The 18,937-nt window shown below is 33.2% G+C and overlaps 1 protein-coding gene across 1 annotated transcript; it reads right to left on the bottom strand.

Annotated features, from left to right (window-relative positions):
• Window positions 1–10,284: 10,284 nt before the first annotated feature.
• LOC145011047 (aspartic proteinase 39-like) lies at window positions 10,285–13,487 on the bottom strand. The gene is made up of 10 exons (XM_078969669.1): window positions 12,806–13,487; window positions 12,564–12,693; window positions 12,211–12,458; window positions 11,897–12,118; window positions 11,646–11,808; window positions 11,488–11,561; window positions 11,306–11,396; window positions 11,110–11,185; window positions 10,806–10,877; window positions 10,285–10,586 (listed from the first exon to the last, which is right to left on the bottom strand). Exons 1-10 carry the CDS (start codon window positions 13,030–13,032, stop codon window positions 10,438–10,440), a joined length of 1,452 nt encoding a protein of 483 aa, XP_078825795.1. The 5' UTR covers window positions 13,033–13,487; the 3' UTR covers window positions 10,285–10,437.
• Between the last annotated feature and the right edge of the window lie 5,450 nt (window positions 13,488–18,937).

Genomic DNA, 18,937 nt, shown 5'->3' with positions numbered 1-18,937 from the left:
ACATTCGTGTTGTTAGCGTTAAGGTGGGTCAGAACAGCTGACACGGCAGCCGAGACTGCAGCTTGAAAGGTAGCTGCATCAATCTGAAGAGTTGGTGTTTGGTTGATGGGTTGATCGTTTTTCTTTGGCAACATGATTTTGTTACATGGAAAGAAAATGAATTTGTGAGTGAGAATGGTTGAACCTAGATGTACTTTGATCGCTTAAGTAAAGAGTAGAAGTATGTTCTTGAAGTTTTGACCTACATCTCTATGATGCAGTCCTAGTACAGATTAGAAGTATGTTCATGATAGTTTGACCTACATCCCTATGATACAGTCCTAGTTCAGAGTAGAAGTATGTTTGTAGAATGGTCTTTAAACGTTTATCATTTCAAGCCGAGGTATTATAGGTTGGTGGATAAAATGATCCAACCTTTAAAAGAGGCTTGAAAATGATTTTGGAGTTAAATTACCATAGTCCAATAACTTGACTAGATGGGGTTTCACATAGACTCCAACAGTAGTAAAATGAAGGTATTTGAGCAAAGAGTAACACGGAAGTTAGTCAACTTTCGATATCATTGATGTTTAAGATGTAATAGGTTTGGGGAAATTGACCTTGTTGTAGGTCATACATCATATTCGGAGTAGAAAAGTATTTGACAACATAAAGACTTAACGAAAAGTACTTATAGTACAAGGTAGTCACATAAAAATACTACACAGAACATATATAGGAACACGGTTCTTTAAAACAAAGAAGGAAGTAAGGTATCTCTTACTGGCGACAGTCACCCCCATGGTGAACCCTTAGTTTGGTTAGTTGACGTTCCATATCTAGCAGGTATCTCTCGTACACTCTCTGGTGTACTTGGAGCTCTATGAATTTCGCTCGGGTTTTCAGCTAGTGCCTGCAGCAGGGTCTCATGGTTTCTCTCTAATCTCTCGTGAGCATCTTCTAGATGAATGGTGCGGAGGGTATGCATTCTTGTGTCGGTGACAACTTCGACAATCTGATGTAGGGCTGTTCTGCCTTGAATCTCATTTCAGGCCACTCTGCGGACCAAGATTGGCAAGATTCTGCGTGCTGAGACCCCATTGCTCAGGTCGTAAAAGTTTCGGTCGCCAATAAATGGCATGGGCTGATCTTGTCCTTGGCTCCATGTTTCCAAGCATTCCACCGACACAGGCGTCGGGCCATGAAAAGCCAGACAAGGGTTAGGAATTGGAAAGGGAGTTTCTCAGGGTAGGTTCTCAACCTCTGGTTCGGAATTAGCATCGTCTGAAAGGTTTTCATCATGGTGATCATTCAAAGGGATAGGATGATCATTCTCTGGTTCTTCTCCAAACCAACCAGCTATGACTTCGTTCGGAAGATATTGGTTGTCGTGGGGATGGAGTCCAGCTATGTTATCTATGTGAGAATTTAAGGGTAAGAGAATAATTATTAGACGAACTATCTAGATAATTATTTAAAAAAAACCTTCATTAGTTACATCTCTATTTGTGAAGTGCATACTAGCTATGTGTAATTTAACGGGACAGACCTTCGAATAAGTGACCTTAACTCCGTATTCACACAGAATAGGGGTGAAGTAAAATTTTCACAGATTCTAAGTCTATAACATCCTAATTACATATAGCCTTAGTGTATCCACTTAGCAACTATCAACTTAGTGATGAAGATCCCGTTTTTAGTTCTCAAGTATAAAGTACTTATAGTAACACCAAATACTCCTATAGTATTTTAATTTTAATGTTATGTTCTATTGCACTCATTAAGGTAGGGTTGGTAAGATTTTAGCATTGTCGCAACTACCCAATTTAAACTTAGGCACATGCTAGTCAACCCTCGGATAATATAGGTGATCAGGCTATATCTTCCCAGTTTTGACCATATGTCTCTAAGCCCACTTGTGTTGCCCAACAATCGTAATTCTTTTGTACTGTCCTAGTGACACTGGTTTTAGTATGAATGCGGGCACGTATACTTACCTAAATATTTTATTATTTAAAGTATAAACTCTAAATCAGAGTATTTTTAATGCCATTGTATTTATAGTTAGTATATCTTTTATGGGTTGATATACTCAATTCACTATAAACAATGCTCTGATACCAATCTGTCACACCCCAAAACCGAGAACGGCAGAAACGTTCTGGGGTGGAGGACGTCATGTAATGTATCACAACAAATGTAAAGTGGTAAATAAGCAACAACATCATCCATTGCATTAACAGTATAATTTTAATTACAATTGTTTTCTTTCATAGTACAAGACAACAAGATAACTAATCAAAATAAAAGACGAGTCTTGACTGCTCCGTCCTCTCTAAACCTTGCATCGGCACCTGTCTATTTATAACCTGAGAATACAAGTTATTTTGAAAGTGTAGATCAGCATTTAAGCTGGTGAGTTCATAAGTATTTAATGTCATTGCTTTGATTAGTTGTTATGAAAGACTGGTGAATGATTGATGAAACATTTAGTATACGTATGAAAAACTCTAGAAAATCCCTTATTTCCTACTAGTATAAAAGTAGTCTCCTACCAAGACTCGATTGTTTTGAAAGTACGCATCACTTGAAAATGTGACAGTTTTTCCCTGTTTAACCATCATTAGTTAGTCCCTTAAGTATACTTGAAATGGTATCAACCTAAAACATCCGTAGATTGTTCATTTACCTATGTTGCTAACAGCCGGGTTTAGGAATAGTTAGTCCCTTATGTATACCTGCGACGGTATCAACCTAAAACATCTGTAGATTGTTCATTTACCTCTGTAGCTAACAGCGGTTCTCGGAATGGTTAGTCCCTCAAAGTATCCTTTCGTACTAGGATATAAAGTCCAATCTATCACGTCGATGATGTGATTGTATCACAAGGTAAAGATGGAAAGGCGAACTATATAACCATATCTAGACATATAACATGTAATAGTAATTTGCCATATAATTTCTATGTAAAAGTATTCATGTATAAGTATTCATGTAAGAGTATTCTTTCATATAGCATGTAGTCTAGACTCATGAATGAACTGACTCTGGTGTAATTTCTTGTAGTAGGGAAAATGTTTTGTTTACTCTAAACTATTCCTATAATAGTTTACTAGAATGTAATTGATGAGTGTCCAAGTAGGTTTATACCCCTTGCTACCCAAGAGTATCGGAACTAAATTTACTGATGGAACATTTATGACCATATATGTATACATGATATATAACTAATATTTAAACGACCTTCGGAGGAGTACCCGATATCCCACCAGACCACATCCAAATCGAGGAAAAGGAAATAGGGTGGATAGCCTTCCTAAGTCTTTTAAATATTTCTTATATAACTATACATATAGATGCATGCAATTTATAATATAAAAGCATAAAGAAGTTTTGTAAAATCGTTGAAAGGTCTAATAAAGAATTTGTGACTTGATGTCAGTTTATAAAATGATTGAAAGTATTTTGTTTGATAAGACAGTTTAAGTACACGGAAAACCACTGTTTGAAAACACCTTTGTAGCCGAGTTTGAAAGGAAGCTTACAGTGTGTAAGACAGTTTGATAAAGAGTTTTAATCATGTAAAAACGTTTAAGAAAGTCATTTGAAGTAATATGTTTAGTAAAACTGTTAAACTTGTAGTAAATCCATTTGTATACTAGTTATAAATCACATATGATTTCGTTGATAAAAAGCGTATAATGAACTTTATTATATAACACACGACAATAATCGAGTATTTAACTTGTATTCCCCCCCCTTAAAAGCATATAAAAGTATTTATAAAACATTTGAAAAGTGTAGTTTATAGGGGTATGAACTCACTTGATTGATTGAAGAAAGCGTGACGAAAACCGAGCAGAACTTCTACTCGAGAAAGCGGATCTATCGAGATTCTCGGGAAATCTCGGGAGTCTCGGGAGTGTAAAACTTTCTTCCCACCTTGGATATGAAAACCGGGCCTTTGGGATGACTCCGAGGGTTGAAACGCAAAGCTTCGGCGTGAGAAAGGAAGGAAATTAGCAATTTTGGCCGGCACCCTCGCATCCTTTTTATAGGGGTCTGAGAGGTTACGTTACGCGAGGGGTACTAGAGTACGCGCTGCCTACTCATGCGTCATGAATGAGCGCATCCTCGGTCGAAACATTGGAGCGACGTGGATGAACCGGAGCCTAGCATCCGAGTACGCTGGGCGTACGATGGTACGCTGGGCGTACGAGGGATCGGACCGGTGACTCCTTCTTCGGATAATACCGGGCTTTAATTTAATTTATATTTAAATTAATTAACAAACTTCAAAAATTCATATCTTTCTCATACGAACTCCTTTTTCAACGTTCTTTATATCCACGCGAAGGTGAGACTACGATCTACAACTTTCGTTTAGACTCCGTCGGCTAGTTTTGACTTTATTTTTAATATTATATTTTTAATAGGTCGGGACAAGAAAAGTCCGTTAAAGTTCCATAACTTCTTCATCCGATGTCCATTTTCGTCATACTTTTTTACCGTTGCGCTAGTATTGTTGAGCCCTTCGATTCTCATTTAGATTGTGTCGGCCAAAAGTCTCTCGATCTCTATTTCGAGTTTTTAGCTGTCTACTGCTATATCTGTAACTTAGAAAAATCACAACTTCTTCATACGAAGTCAGATTTGGACGTTCGTTTTATGTACGTTTACGGTTTGATGATATCTAAAACTTTCATTTAGATACCTAAGGCCAAAAACTATTGTATTGAAACTTCGCGTTTTACGTTTATCAATATTGCCGGTTTTGCTGAGAATCTTCGGTTGGTCATAACTTCTTCGTTATAACTCGATATTAGGGTTCTTTATATGTATGAAAACCTTGAAACGATTCCTACTACTTTATTTAACCCAAATAAGATTTTTGGAAAGTTAAATTTTGACCTAAATTTGACTTGCGTTCCATCATATTGCCTCAAAATATCGGGTTGTCACATAACCGCCACCGGGTCCTGGGTCCCATCAAACACTGGTGGTTTCGTGTTGCTGAATTCCCGGAGCAGCAACGCATCACCACCCTACGGCCTCGCAGCAGCAACAGCTGCGGTGGCCGCCGCAACAGCAGCCTCAGAAAGAGCAGCATAACACTCATCGAAAGTCTCAATCAGCGCGGTCTTAATAGACCTGAACATCTCTGGTATCTCTGCCCTAATGACCGCAACCACCTCCTCGTGAATGATCTGACGGATCTCCTCATCACTAGCCCCGACGCCCTCCGGCATATGACGTGTCCTCACCATGATCAACCTCTGAAATACAAAATATGATAAATTAGAATCTGCTCGAGCATACTCACACTCGACAACTTATCCCTCCTTGATCCTTGACATTCCGAAGATTCTTACTTGGACCGTACACCACCCCGGTGCTTTCAGTAGTACGGGCCCAATACTACTGTCCACACCGTTTCAGTATACACCCCAAATCCTCCTCTTCGGATCCTAATTTCCAAGTACTCTATCTCTCTCTAACAGATCTCTCATAAGCTCCTCGCTGCTACCTATTCACTCTCAAGCATCTCATAGCAGCTCACCTCTCCCTAGGCTAAGGCATCACAAATCAGGGAACTCTAGTCCTAATATGAATACGTAGCCTACTCTAGCAAGAGAATACATCATATCAATTTTCATAAACATATAATATAAGGGTATTTGGGGAAATCACCGTTCGGGCGCTGACTGAGCGTACACACGTTTCTTCTCTGAATTTCTCTAAAAATCTTTTACTTTTAGAAAAGTTTGGTTCTCTTTTGAAAATATTTTCCAAATCCTCAGTTTGAGTTCAAATACTCCCGAAGGTGCACCCAAATCCCTCAAACCAAGGCTCTGATACCAACTTGTAACACCGTAAATTTCAAAACAATTTTTTTCAAATTTTATAAAACATAATTCACTTAATATTCATAAAACAACCATATCTGAACATTCAATCCAATTAATACAAAAATTCCAAGATCTCAAAATCATAAATCCCATGCGTGTGTACGGATCAAGTCGGCGCCTTCCCACGGTCGTCACTAGTACCTGAAACAAATAACACCAAACACTATAAGCACAAAGCTTAGTGAGTTCCCCAAAATACCACATATAACACATATTAGCCACTCGAGGCTATAACTCTATGGGTCCATGCATCCAAACTCTGTGAACCCTCAGGTTCTAACTCTGTAAACATGCACAGCATAAATCACAAAGAATAATGCAGCGCAACACATAACACATAAATATAGCATACAAGCACTGTATCACATAACTCTATTTACCTACTCAAGGTAAAGTATAGTGAGAAGACTCACCTTACTTGTCTCGGTAATTCGTAAATCCCTGAAATCACGAGTGCTCGATCTCCCGAGCTATAGTCCTCCTATAACACAATACATCTCTAATCAACACTTTCCCAACTAAGGTTGACTATCCCTTAACAAGTCAACATAGGTCAACACTGGTCAATGGTCAATGATCAACTTTGACCGGACTCGGCGAGTGCACTATAACAACTCGGCGAGTCTAAGCGCATACAATGATTTCCCTGGAATCCTCACTTGACATGTCGAGTATTCTCCTAACTCGACGAGTTCCACCTGGCATGAGTTGTGGGGCCTCCACAACTCAACTCGCCGAGTCTCAAGAACAACTTGGCGAGTCCCAGCTTGACTCAGTCCACCTGTCAACCCACTCTGACTCTCCCTGACTCACTGAGTCAATCCCTCAACTCGGAAAGACCACTCGCTGAGTGGTGCTGGGCAATCTTCATGCTACTCGTCGAGTCTGTTCTTGGACTCGCCGAGTCCATGCCATGCAACGACTCAAACTCACTCCTGAGGTCAGATCTATTCCACTAACTCATAGATCCAGTCCTTCCAAGCTTATTTATCACGTAAAGTTGCTATCTTGATGTACATACAACATCTATATGACCATATATGATGATTTAGCCCCAAATACCACAACTCAAGGTCATAACCTCCATTGCTCTTCATAAAGCTTGATGAGTGAGGCTCTTTGGACCTCTATGGATCCAGATCCAAAGCCTCATCACTAGAAAGGGACTATTTGGGCATCAAATCAACCCAACAAAGGCCAAAAGAAACCCTAAATCCAAATATACTTCATAAAACAGAAGATGAGCTGAAATGATACCTCAAGTTCGATGATCTAAGCTTCAAATCCACAATATAGCAACCGCCTTTGCTTCCTCTTGGCTAGGACCTCCTTCTTCTTGCTAAACAACACCACAAAGGTCAAGAATGGCTTCCTTTCTCTCTCAAAACGCTCAAGCACTCTAGGGTTTCTCTCTATGGATTGGTGAGCACAAATGACGGCCATAAGGCCCTTTAAATAGGTCTGAAACCCTGGGAATTAGGGTTTCATTACACAGCGTGCACTCACCGAGTCCACTCTTGGACTCGCCGAGTCCAGACGCGAACCCGTGTCCAAAATCGCGATCCTACTCGGCGAGTTCAAGCTCCAACTCGCCGAGTCCACTCACAAATCTCAAAAAACACCAATAATAAATACCTGGAAATTCCGAGCTGTTACAAAGTCAAGACTGGAAAGACCAGTCAAGTCTTAGATAATTAATTAAACAGATGATCAAGACATTAAGCATGAAAAAGTTGATAATGATCAAAGAGAAGTCAATAAATGAACAAGTAGAATGTTTTGATGTGGTAAAGATAAAATGCCAAAAGTGAGAGAAAAGATCCATCATTTAATTGAATTGAATGCTCCTATATATAGGAGTGAGTATTACATCGACTTAACCAAGGTGCTATTTGTTTTTTTGAAGTCAAAATATTTGCAGTCTGCGGACCACATCTGCAAGCCTCTGCGGCAGAAGAGGTGGACCAAATGTCTGCAGTCTGTAATAAGAAGACTGTTTGTTTTTAACGTCTGCGGCTGTTAAAATAAATTGAATTTTTAAATTTAATTTCATGTCATAAACATTAAAAAATCATTTTTAACAAAAAAAAAAAAGAAAAAAAAAAAAGAAAGAAAGAAAGAAAAAAGAAACTACACGGTGGCCCATGTTGCTTTTTTTGGTTTAGGAGGTCTGAAGACCTTTGAAGACAGTGGCCCATGTCTGCGCCAGGAAGACCTCGCGCAAACGTTTTCTGATCTGCGCACTTCCAAAAAACAAACAATCTGCGAGGGCATACGTCTGCGCGTTGTCTGCGCAGTGCAGACAAAAGTGGTTGCGCAGATCTTCACACAAAAAACAAACAATCCTCAAGTAACTTACATAAGAATGGACAAAAGAACTATTTCTGATATTCTGATTGTCAATGGACAAAAAAAGCTAAGTCCTATGAGAGGTTACATCAATAATAAATGACAAAACACAAAATAGCATCATTCGGATCAGTGAGCATTCCGGACGTGAGAGTTACTCCGGAATGAGTCTTCTTCTTTGCTTTCCTCCAGCTCCGGACATGTTCCGGATCAACTTCATTTCTTCGACTCCGGTCAGTTTCATGAATATCTCCATCTTCGGAACCAAACACACTTCGGAATTAGTATCAATGATTGCTAGAGGTTCACTTTTAGGTTCCAACACTAAAATACACTTATGTTGAAATTTGTATGATTATATGGTACATATTACCCTATTGTAATGTCATAGACCTTCATATCACGACTATTAATTTTATTCCATCTGTTTGTCCAAATTTATACTTACGAGCACACATTAGATGCTAGAAACACATGAACCTAACCTAGTCACGCAATAGATAGTTAGAATACAATAACCTAATATATATATATATATATATATATATATATATATATATATATATATATATATATATATATATATATAGTAGGTTATTGTATTCTAACTATCTATTGTGTGGATATAGGGGTTGATTGTGGACCAATCATTTTAGCTATTTTAACTAATTGATTAATAAATATTTTTAAATTAAATATAATACAAAAACGCAATCTAATCTCATTGTAAGAGTGTTTTGGTCAATTAAGATAAATTTAAAAAACGAAAATTCGAGATTTTAGGTGACAATTAATTCTCTTGATTTAAAAAATAAAAAATAAACCGATTTTTTTAAATATTACAATTTGATTACATTGGTAGAGTTTTCTTTGGTGGTTGTGAACATAGAGTTATAATAGGTTGGTTGGTGGTGTTGTATTTATGTGGGGTACGATAGTTGTCAGTGAAACAAGATAGTGTAACCGTGTAAGTAAAAATCGATCGTACTCATATTCGGTGGTGTTGTATTTATGTATGGTACAGCGGCTGTCAATGAAACAAGATAGTGTAACTGTTTAAGTAAAAACCGATCATTCCCTTATTCATCAAAGGTGTGGGTGGTGGTCGGGAATCAAAGAGAAGGTTTTAGGGTTTTTTAGAGAACACATAGACCATAACGTCATCAATAGAGAGGAGACTGGGGAGGGATACACTGTGGTGGATTCGTAGAGATGATACATTTGATTTCCTATTTAATGGGATATAAATTAATTCAACAATTTATCATAACTAATTAATAGTTAAGATTACAAAATTACCATTGAGTAGGTTTTTGAAATGATTGGTCCACAATCATCAGTACATTCACACAATAGATGGATCACATGAAAACACACACACACACACATATATATATATATATATATATATATATATATATATATATATATATATATATATATATATATATATATATCCTTGACCCATAATTACAATATACTTATATCTCATTGCCTGTAACAGCTATGTACTTGCATTTTTTTTATCTACAAAAGCAATATGTAATGGGTGGCTTGATTGTATGAAACCGTTACAAAATAATACTTTGAGAATGTTATTATGACCATATTCAAGTACATTTTGGAAACTTCACTTTCCGTAACAATAAAGTATGTTGCTATCTTCTATTATGTGTTTACAATTTTCCAAAGAATATTATTCAGCGGCAAGCAGATTCATTCCATAGACCATAATATATAAGATTTTATATAATGCTATATAAACCAAATGCTAATGGCTATTGGCTAAGGTTAAATATCTTAGAAAATGTGTACACAATAAAATTGATTCGTTTAATGCTAAGATTGATTATAATAAGTAAAATAAAATCAATTAATTACTATTAGTGATAGAAACGTGATAGCTGGTTAGTGTTTTATGCAAGTATTTCATCCTCAGGAGATGCTAAACTGAAAACAAATTCAATCGAAATCCAAAAAAGGAGGATTTAAACTCTACGCTCTGTCCCTCAACAAACGAGACATAACACTATATTTAGAAGCAAAGTGTAAAATTTGGTTACTATTCAGTTGCATTTTCTTTTTGTTTGAATTATCATATATCCAAACAGCACGAAACTGCAAGTGTTTGTAATCAATCAATCAATCAATGATATGACACACACAAAACACAAATCAATGTGTTGCGATACAAGATAAATTAATTGATTCTAGCAGCCATTAAAAACATGAAGCAAGCTACAACAATTCCAATTGAGGTGCCCACACGACCTGAATGAGACAGATTATGTGCACCCACCAAATAAACTTTCCCTGATTCCTCATCTTTCACTTTGATGCTTGAAGAGCCTAAAAACAAAAACTCTTTTCATCAACACTCTTGTTTCTTTTTTACCTAATGGACTTGACTTAATAAAGAAATTCAAGGAGACAAAGCTTGCTCCTTTGCGTGGTAAATTTTTACAAATTTGCATGCACTTTTCAGTCCATTTATTTCTCTGGTCATAAGGGAATGTTTCTTTTTTCCCATTAAAAGAAACAACTAAAGGAGAAATAAAATATGCTTACAGTTATACTCGATCCATCCAATTGTCTTTTTTTCCAGATCATATGTCACCAACTTATCTGTCAATACAAGATCTGCATACAAAACATTCCACATATGCCAAATATCATCAAACCTTCTTGAGGCAAAATTTCCAAAGTAATATTCATATGACCAGGTGCAATGACAGTTGTACAAACGCTATTGGACCAAATGTCGGTGGGTGGGGCAAAAACTCGTATATGTGGAAAAGACACGAATGCCCTCCTCAATCCTCATCATATAAGATTAACAAAAATAAATACAGAAATATGAGACATGGCTGACCTCCCAACAAAGTTATTTCTTTTCCATCCTTTGATTGCAAGTCGCTGTCCTGAAACCCAACACACCAGTCTTGATCCTGTAAAGACAAACAGTGTGTGTGTGTGTGTGTCATACGATAGATTAGTTAGATAAAGTGCCTTAATTAAGCAAAGCAGCCATCGATGCACAGAGATGGGATGACATGGCATATATGTACCTCGACTTCAAAGAGGTATTGGTTGGGATAAACTTTCAAAGAAAGTGAATTTTCAAAGTGAAATATCACATCTGGAAAACCCTTATCGACACTGCATTAATCATTATCAGAGGATTACCGAACCTTTTATTTTAACATGTATAACATATAATATCAAGAAAAGCTCAATAGTTTTCACTTACTTTCCGGGGTACTTGTAGCATGTGAACTGTTGATCAACAATGTGACTCTTTATATCAGGTAGTGCAGCATCAATCTAGGCCAAAAAAAGATAAACATGAGAATCATAAGGAAAAAAGATTTATAGGCAAATGATGAATGTGAACAAGGCTTTGTATACCTTTTGTAAAACTTGCTTGTAAACCAAATCAGGTAGATAAGCCAAAGTCGTACCACTATCAATGATTGTTCCTCTCTTTGCTCCAACATCAAATATATCTGTTGGAAGCTGTAGAACATCACCACCTACCTCAACTGCCTTCAGTTCAACATTATAATGCGCCCTGTATATGATGAACATAACATTTTTTAAACACCACATATTTTAATCATCTTATGTCTTTCTTTCATTTAGGGCAAGGCATAACTTACTCTGGAATCATTGGTGTTGTCTGTACTTTGGGTTGTACAACTTCCCCAATAGCAAATATGCCACCTCCTTTAGATCCATCCAAGCAATGTGAAAAGACCTTTTTGACCTTTTTAGCAGAGGCAAGCTGTGAGAGCATCGAAGAATTTGCTTGCCCAAACCCTAGTATCCCATCTAGTGCTTGTTCTGATGAACCCAACTCCCCTGATTGCTGTGATCCGCACCTATCTTGGATAAAGGATAATATAATAAATATAAGAGAATAAACTATCATATCATTCATTAAATACATGCAGATGGAGAAAAGCAGACTTGCCCGAATGCAATACTGCCATTCATGAATGTGGTTTGAAGGTCTCCAGAAGCTCGGTCAAGTTGTATGGTGTCTCTAACAAAATATCCCATCGTGGAACTCCCGTCTCCATATGTAACTTGATATGAACAGTACATTCCGACCCTACAGTCATCATTAGGGCCACTCAGTGTGGTAATGCAAATTTCTTGATCACAGTTGATCTTTTTTGCAGTTGAGGAAGCTTCTGGATTGTATAGTGCAAGTGATATCTGGCAAAAGTAATAGGAACAACTTCTGAATTGAATAATAAAAACCAAAGAAATTGGATATGGAAAAGTTCATAGAAGAGAAGAAAAAAAAAAAAAAAAACATACTCCAAGGTCACTTTTCTTGGGGCATTTTTGACATCCAGCACAGTTCACCCATAAAAGGTCACTTCCTGTATCAACTTGCACATGATAATCCTTCGGTGGAGTCCCAATCTGAATCTTTGTGAAATAGAGCCTATATAGAAGAGGATGAACATACAAAAATATAAACTTTGATGGTGCGGCATTTACATGTACACACACATAGAGAGAGGAGATATATACAGAAAGACAAGGGGGAAACTAACGCTGCTGAGGTGGGGCTGCCGTCGCCGCCGATGGGAAGGTCAACGGCCGAGAGAATCCTCCGATGACGGTCGGAATCATGAGCTTTGAATTGAGTCAAAGACCGTTTGTTACCAGCAAACTTATGCTGAACCTGGAAAACCACATTGGCTGATGCCAACAAACATAATTCAAGAAGAACAACAAACCCAATAACTAAAACAACAAATCCTCGTTTATTCAGATCCATCTCCCACCAATTTAATTCAATTATGTATTATCTTCAATTGGGTCTCTTCGAATCGAAAACAAATGAACAAATTGTATCCAATGTGTGTGTATATACACTTTCTCAAACTTACTTATCTTCTCTTGTTATCAAGGAAAATCCAGTTGGAGACAAAAAAAAACCCGCCTCGAGGGAGCCGACTGAAGAAGCAAGGCCCAATGAGATGAAGAATCAAGAAACATATAAAATTATAAAGTATACACTAGAGGAAATCTATATCGCTAAGCATTTGATTGCATCGCATCATGTCGATTAGGATGTGTTGACTGATTCCTCTTCCAGAATCCAGATCTTCGTATATGCTAATTATGGTGGTTTGCCTTTTTGGGTCTCTTTAGGTTTCCATGATCTGTGTAAATTGTAATGTGTATGTATGTGTGTTCCATCATTGATTGACTTCAGTTGTAAACTTATAGTTGGACTTTGCGTGTAAATGGTAATGGATGATCCCCAAATCTAGTACGGCTTAATTGCAAGAATGGAAATCTCTTAATTTAGTTATTGTAAAAATAGTTTTATGTTAAAAACAGTTTGTTTTTTAACAAATTTAGAGGAACATCTCATAAATATTAAATTAAAAGGAACATCTCATAAATATTAAATTAAATAGGATTTAATTTCTTATGTCAATTCTTATAGTTAAAAAAACAATTTAATAATTTAATCATTTTATAAAACATTCTTAATTTCTTATGTTAATCTTATAGTTCTTTTAAAACCAACATTTTAGAATTTATATTTTTTTAAATCAAATTTTTATATCAAAACCTAAAACCGTTTTTTGCTTATGTTATACTAGGTTAGAAACACAGTTATATTAGATAGACAATGGAAGTAGATTGATAAAATAAAATTAAAAAAATTCAAATTTCAATACTAAATGATATTGAAAAATGATTGTTAATGTAAGATGATATTGCATTTCAACAAAATAGGACTTTAAAAATACTATAATAAAATAATACAAATTTAAAGTATAAAGTTAAACAAAGGTTTAATTTTATAGCAGAGTAGTTAGTGTTATGTGTCCAAATGTATTTTTAAAAAATAATGTTTGAATTAAGTTATATTTGATATCAAAATGCAATAAATTGATAAACTATATACTAATGTTTTGCAAAAATTATACTTATATGTATAAAATAAAATAAAGTACGTAAAATATATTATTAAGATATGTTTTTATATAAAACAATTTGTTCATAATAATAATTTAAGAAAAGATTTACGTAAGTTAATGTGTTAACCGTTGATTATACTTTTTAAAATTAACATTTTAATTAAAATGTTAATCATTGAAATTAATTTCTTGATAACAAAAAATGAAGTTTTTATTTTATTATACATTCATATCATGTAAAATCATATCTAAAACCATGGGATATCGATTAAATTTAATTTAAAATTAAAAAAATAATAGAGTTAAATAAAAACTGAATAATTAAAAGAAAATATGTTAAAATGTAATGTTTCATTTTATAAATAAAGGTGAAAATTAAATATAAACTCTAAAAAAAATAACATGGCGCATAGATGTTTTATTTACTAGGTAGTATAGATAGTTACCGATGATCTAACATTCATATTCATGTGTTTCTAAAACCCCAACAAGAAATGTATATAACTATTTTGAGTATATGATTATGGTAGTGTGTCACTTTTAAGATTAATATTAAAAAAAAAAATCTTATATTTTGTGTTTTTTCTGGATTAAACTTCAATGTATTTTTTGTCTGAAAAAAAAAACTTTATATTTTTTTATTTTTTCCGAAAAAGCCTTCAACTTTTTATTTTGACAAAATTACAAAAATGGTCTCTATGGTTTGTCAAAAGTAACAAAGTTAGTCTCTGCTAATTTTTTTGATGCAAATTGTCCTTGTGGTTTGAAAAACTTGCAAGGATGGCCCTTTTTATTAACGTCGTTAGTATTCACCCGTTAGGAACTGAATTTGTAAGGGCATTTTCATCTTTTCAAAAATGGATTGAATTCGTAATATTTAGTAAACCACAAGGACCATTTTTGTAATTCGTGTAAAAACAATTTACATGTGGGAAGGAGGATTCAAACTTGGGACCTCCTCTCATTCTCTCAAATCAACCTAAGCCTTATACCTAAGCTGCATCCAAACTTGAGTTGTATTTTCAAAAAATAAATGATATTACCTAAAATAAATAAATAAAGATAAATAAAAAATTAAATTACAATTTTTTTTAATAAAACAAATTGTACTTGTATCGTATTAAATAAAAAAATGAATTTTTACAATTAGTTTATATGTTATTTTACGTATTTATTTTACGTAAAATAATTTTTTTTATGTATTTAAAAAATATGTTTTTTGTATAATACGTTATAATCTTATAATATACTTTTACGTTATGTTAACGTCTTTAATTGGTTTAAAACAAAACTACAAGAATTTTTTTACGTAAAAACATTAAGAACATGAAAACATAATGAAAACATAACGTAAAAAAAAAACTTGAATATTTGTTTTAAATCAACTAAAGATGTTAAAATAACATAAAAGTATATTTTAGGATTTTAACAACGTAATAACGTATTATACGAAAATGTATTTTTTAAATACATAAAAACATACTTCACATAAAATAAATATATACAAAAAAAGTTACGCTTTTTTTAGGATTATATTTTTTTATGTGTTTAAAAATATATTTTCGGATTATAACAATGTAATAACATTTTATACGAAAACGTATTTTTTAATATATATAAAAAAAATATTTTCCATAAAAAAAACTAGGTAAAAAAATTGTTTTTCTATGTGAAAGTAATATATATATATATATATATATATATATATATATATATATATATATATATATATATATATATATATATATATATATATATATATATATATATATTATATGAAAACGCTAAAAATATGTTTTAAGATCATAGAAATGTACAATAACATATTATGCGAAAATGTATTTCTTTTTTTAAATAAATTAAAAAATATATTCTACGTATAACAAATAGTTAAAAAATAAATTGTTTCTAAAAATTATTTTTTTACAATACACTAAAATATATATATTTTTTTATTTTATATATATATATATATATATATATATATATATATATATATATTTGTAAAAATATGTTTTATTTATTTGTTATTGTTAATGTAATTACGATTTTACCGGATATAAGCTAGGTTTTGGAATTATGAATCAAGTTAGGGTGTAACTTAGTGGTATAAGGCTCAAGTTGATTTGAGAGGAGTGGAGGAGGTCACAAGTTTGAATCATCTTCCCATCATTTCTTAGCGTTTAATATATTTTTAGACGAATTACAAAAATGGTCCTTGTAGTTTATTAGCAAAAAGGGCCATATGTGCAAGTTCTTCAAACCATAAGGACCATTTGCATCAAAAAAAATTAGCAAGGACTAACTTTGTGAGTTTTGACAAACCATAGCGATCATTTTTGTAATTTTATCTTTTATTTTTTTTTCCAAAAAAAACTTCAAACATTTTAAATGCTTCCAAATAAACCCTCAACTTTTTTAGTTTTTCTCAAAAAAAAACTCACATTTTACATTTTTTTTTTGGCAAAATGACTAAAATGGCTAAATTGGGAAAAAAATACAAGGTTTTTCAGACTAAAAATAAATTTGATGTTTAATCTAAAAAAAACACAAAATATAAGTTTTTTTTAGATTAACCCTCATTTTTATGGTTAGAGTTTAAGGTTTATAGTTAAAACAAGCATTCTTGTTATATTTTTGCTTTTGATTATTGCACTGTGTCGTTTTTGTTATGATTGTGGCCTATGAATCGTTAAGACCTTAAACAAACATGTTTGTTGTTAACTTTTTTTAAATGACAATGTGATAGTGGGAAGTTTCTTCTGCATAGTCTTGGATAAAATCCCGATTCAGACTTAAAATGGAGCTAGATGCATTGAGCATGACACCAGCCACATAACTATGGTAAGAATGTAAGGATGATATTACAGGCTTGAAAATTAAAAAGCCTAATCACATTAGCTGGTAAAAATCGATTTAATCCACCAATCCATCCTGAACGCAACCTAAAATTAACAGATTGGGTTGAGATTTTCAATCCATTTAAATTAAATGGATCAACTCATCTAACTCATTTAATTAAATAGTATTAAACACTATTTTAGTAACTTTTTAAGAATTTGAATATATATATATATATATATATATATATATATATATATATATATATATATATATATATATATATATATATATATATATATGTTATCGTTACTTTTAAGTCAGTTTCATATTTTACTTTCGTTTGATTCCGTACAAGGTGATGTATAACACTATACTGAGACCCGATAAGAAACTTTTACACATTGAAAAATGTTACTTCAAATTAAGCAATAAATAAATAAATAAATAGGTTGGGTCGGATCTGGTAAAAATTATCAACTCGTTTTCAACTTACCAACTCATTTAACATTAATTTATATTTAATCTAATAATCATTTAAATATTATCATGTATTAATCTAAATATTAGTTTATAAATTACAATGTTCCTTCTATTATTTATGTTTTAAAAAAATGGAATCCTAATTACTCATTTTTTCTTAGCACCGACAACAATAGTCATTCTAAAAAATCACTTAGAAATTACACTAGCCATGTTAACTAATTTAAGTGGTATAATCTTTAGTTAATGAATTTATTTATTTTTATTTTGAATGGGTGAATCCAAATTTAACCAGTTTATTTGATAGGTTAGCTTGGAAACTAAATAAACGGGTCAATTTGGTAACAATTTATTTATCTGAAAGGTTGAGTTGGATTAGAAATATCAACCCGTTTAAATAAACAGGTTGGGTTAGGTTGAAATTTTCAACCCAATTAAAAAATGGGTTGAACCCGAACCCAATCCAGATCGATTCATTGTCAGTTCTATTTACCATGTTATATATATATATATATATATATATATATATATATATATATATATATATATATATATATATATATATATATATATATATATATATATATATATATATGTCTTGCAAAAGTTTCGAAATAATTATTACTTAATTATATTCATCGAGTACATAAAAATGATTGTTTCGTTCTTTAAGAGCATGGTACTATGTGGAAGATAACTTTCTAGATCGTTTGAAAATGCCATGTTGAGTGTGACATTTAGAGAAATAAATCATAAATCATGAATATCTTAATATGAATTTTTCAAACTTTTTATTGCCTTTATTACATTTTTTCTCAATTTCATGTGAAATGCATGCTATATGTTATTGAACACCAGCCTAGTGATTTCATGATGGGTCCCTAAATTTTTTTCCTCGATCTACAGTTGTAACATCCCCATTTTCACGGTTAGAAAAAACCAATTTTGTTTATGCTTTATAAAAATCAGAGTTCTTCTTTTAATAAAAATGTTGCAGAATTTGTTCCCAGAAAACACGATAAATACGTTATTAAAACATTTTCGAAGAAACTTATTTTATTCATTTCAAAACGTTTAGGATGTCATCGTTAATACAGAAACATAAGCATAAACTGAACTTACATTTATGCACACTAGTGATCTACATCTCTTTAAATCTCTCAGTGTAATGTGACTTCATATCAACACCTGTGATGTAAATAAAATGAGTGGATCAGGTTGGGAAACCTGGTGAGTACATAGGGATTTCAATCCTACAATGTTATACGATATATATAGTTTAAAACTCACAAAATATACAATTTCACCGTATATATAAACAACTCTTATCCCACCACGTCGATCCTCACAACGAGGTTATCCATACTCTCGGACCTAAGATTAGTCGTTTTACCTACTCCATACTCCCGGATTAGAAATGAA

Source organism: Lactuca saligna, chromosome 8 (assembly GCF_052625555.1).
Source record: "Lactuca saligna cultivar CGN05327 chromosome 8, ASM5262555v1, whole genome shotgun sequence".
NCBI lineage: Eukaryota > Viridiplantae > Streptophyta > Magnoliopsida > Asterales > Asteraceae > Lactuca > Lactuca saligna.
Note: the sequence above shows the minus strand (reverse complement) of the source record. Positions and strands in the feature narration are given on the sequence as shown.

Coding starts and splice junctions, on each gene's coding strand:
- LOC145011047 (XM_078969669.1), bottom strand. CDS start 13,032: ATGGATCTGAATAAACGAGGATTTGTTGTTTTAGTTATTGGGTTTGTT. Junction 12,459..12,563: donor CCAAGAAAAGTGACCTTGGA/GTATGTTTTTTT, acceptor TACTTTTGCCAG/ATATCACTTGCACTATACAA. Junction 11,809..11,896: donor ACAACACCAATGATTCCAGA/GTAAGTTATGCC, acceptor CATCATATACAG/GGCGCATTATAATGTTGAAC.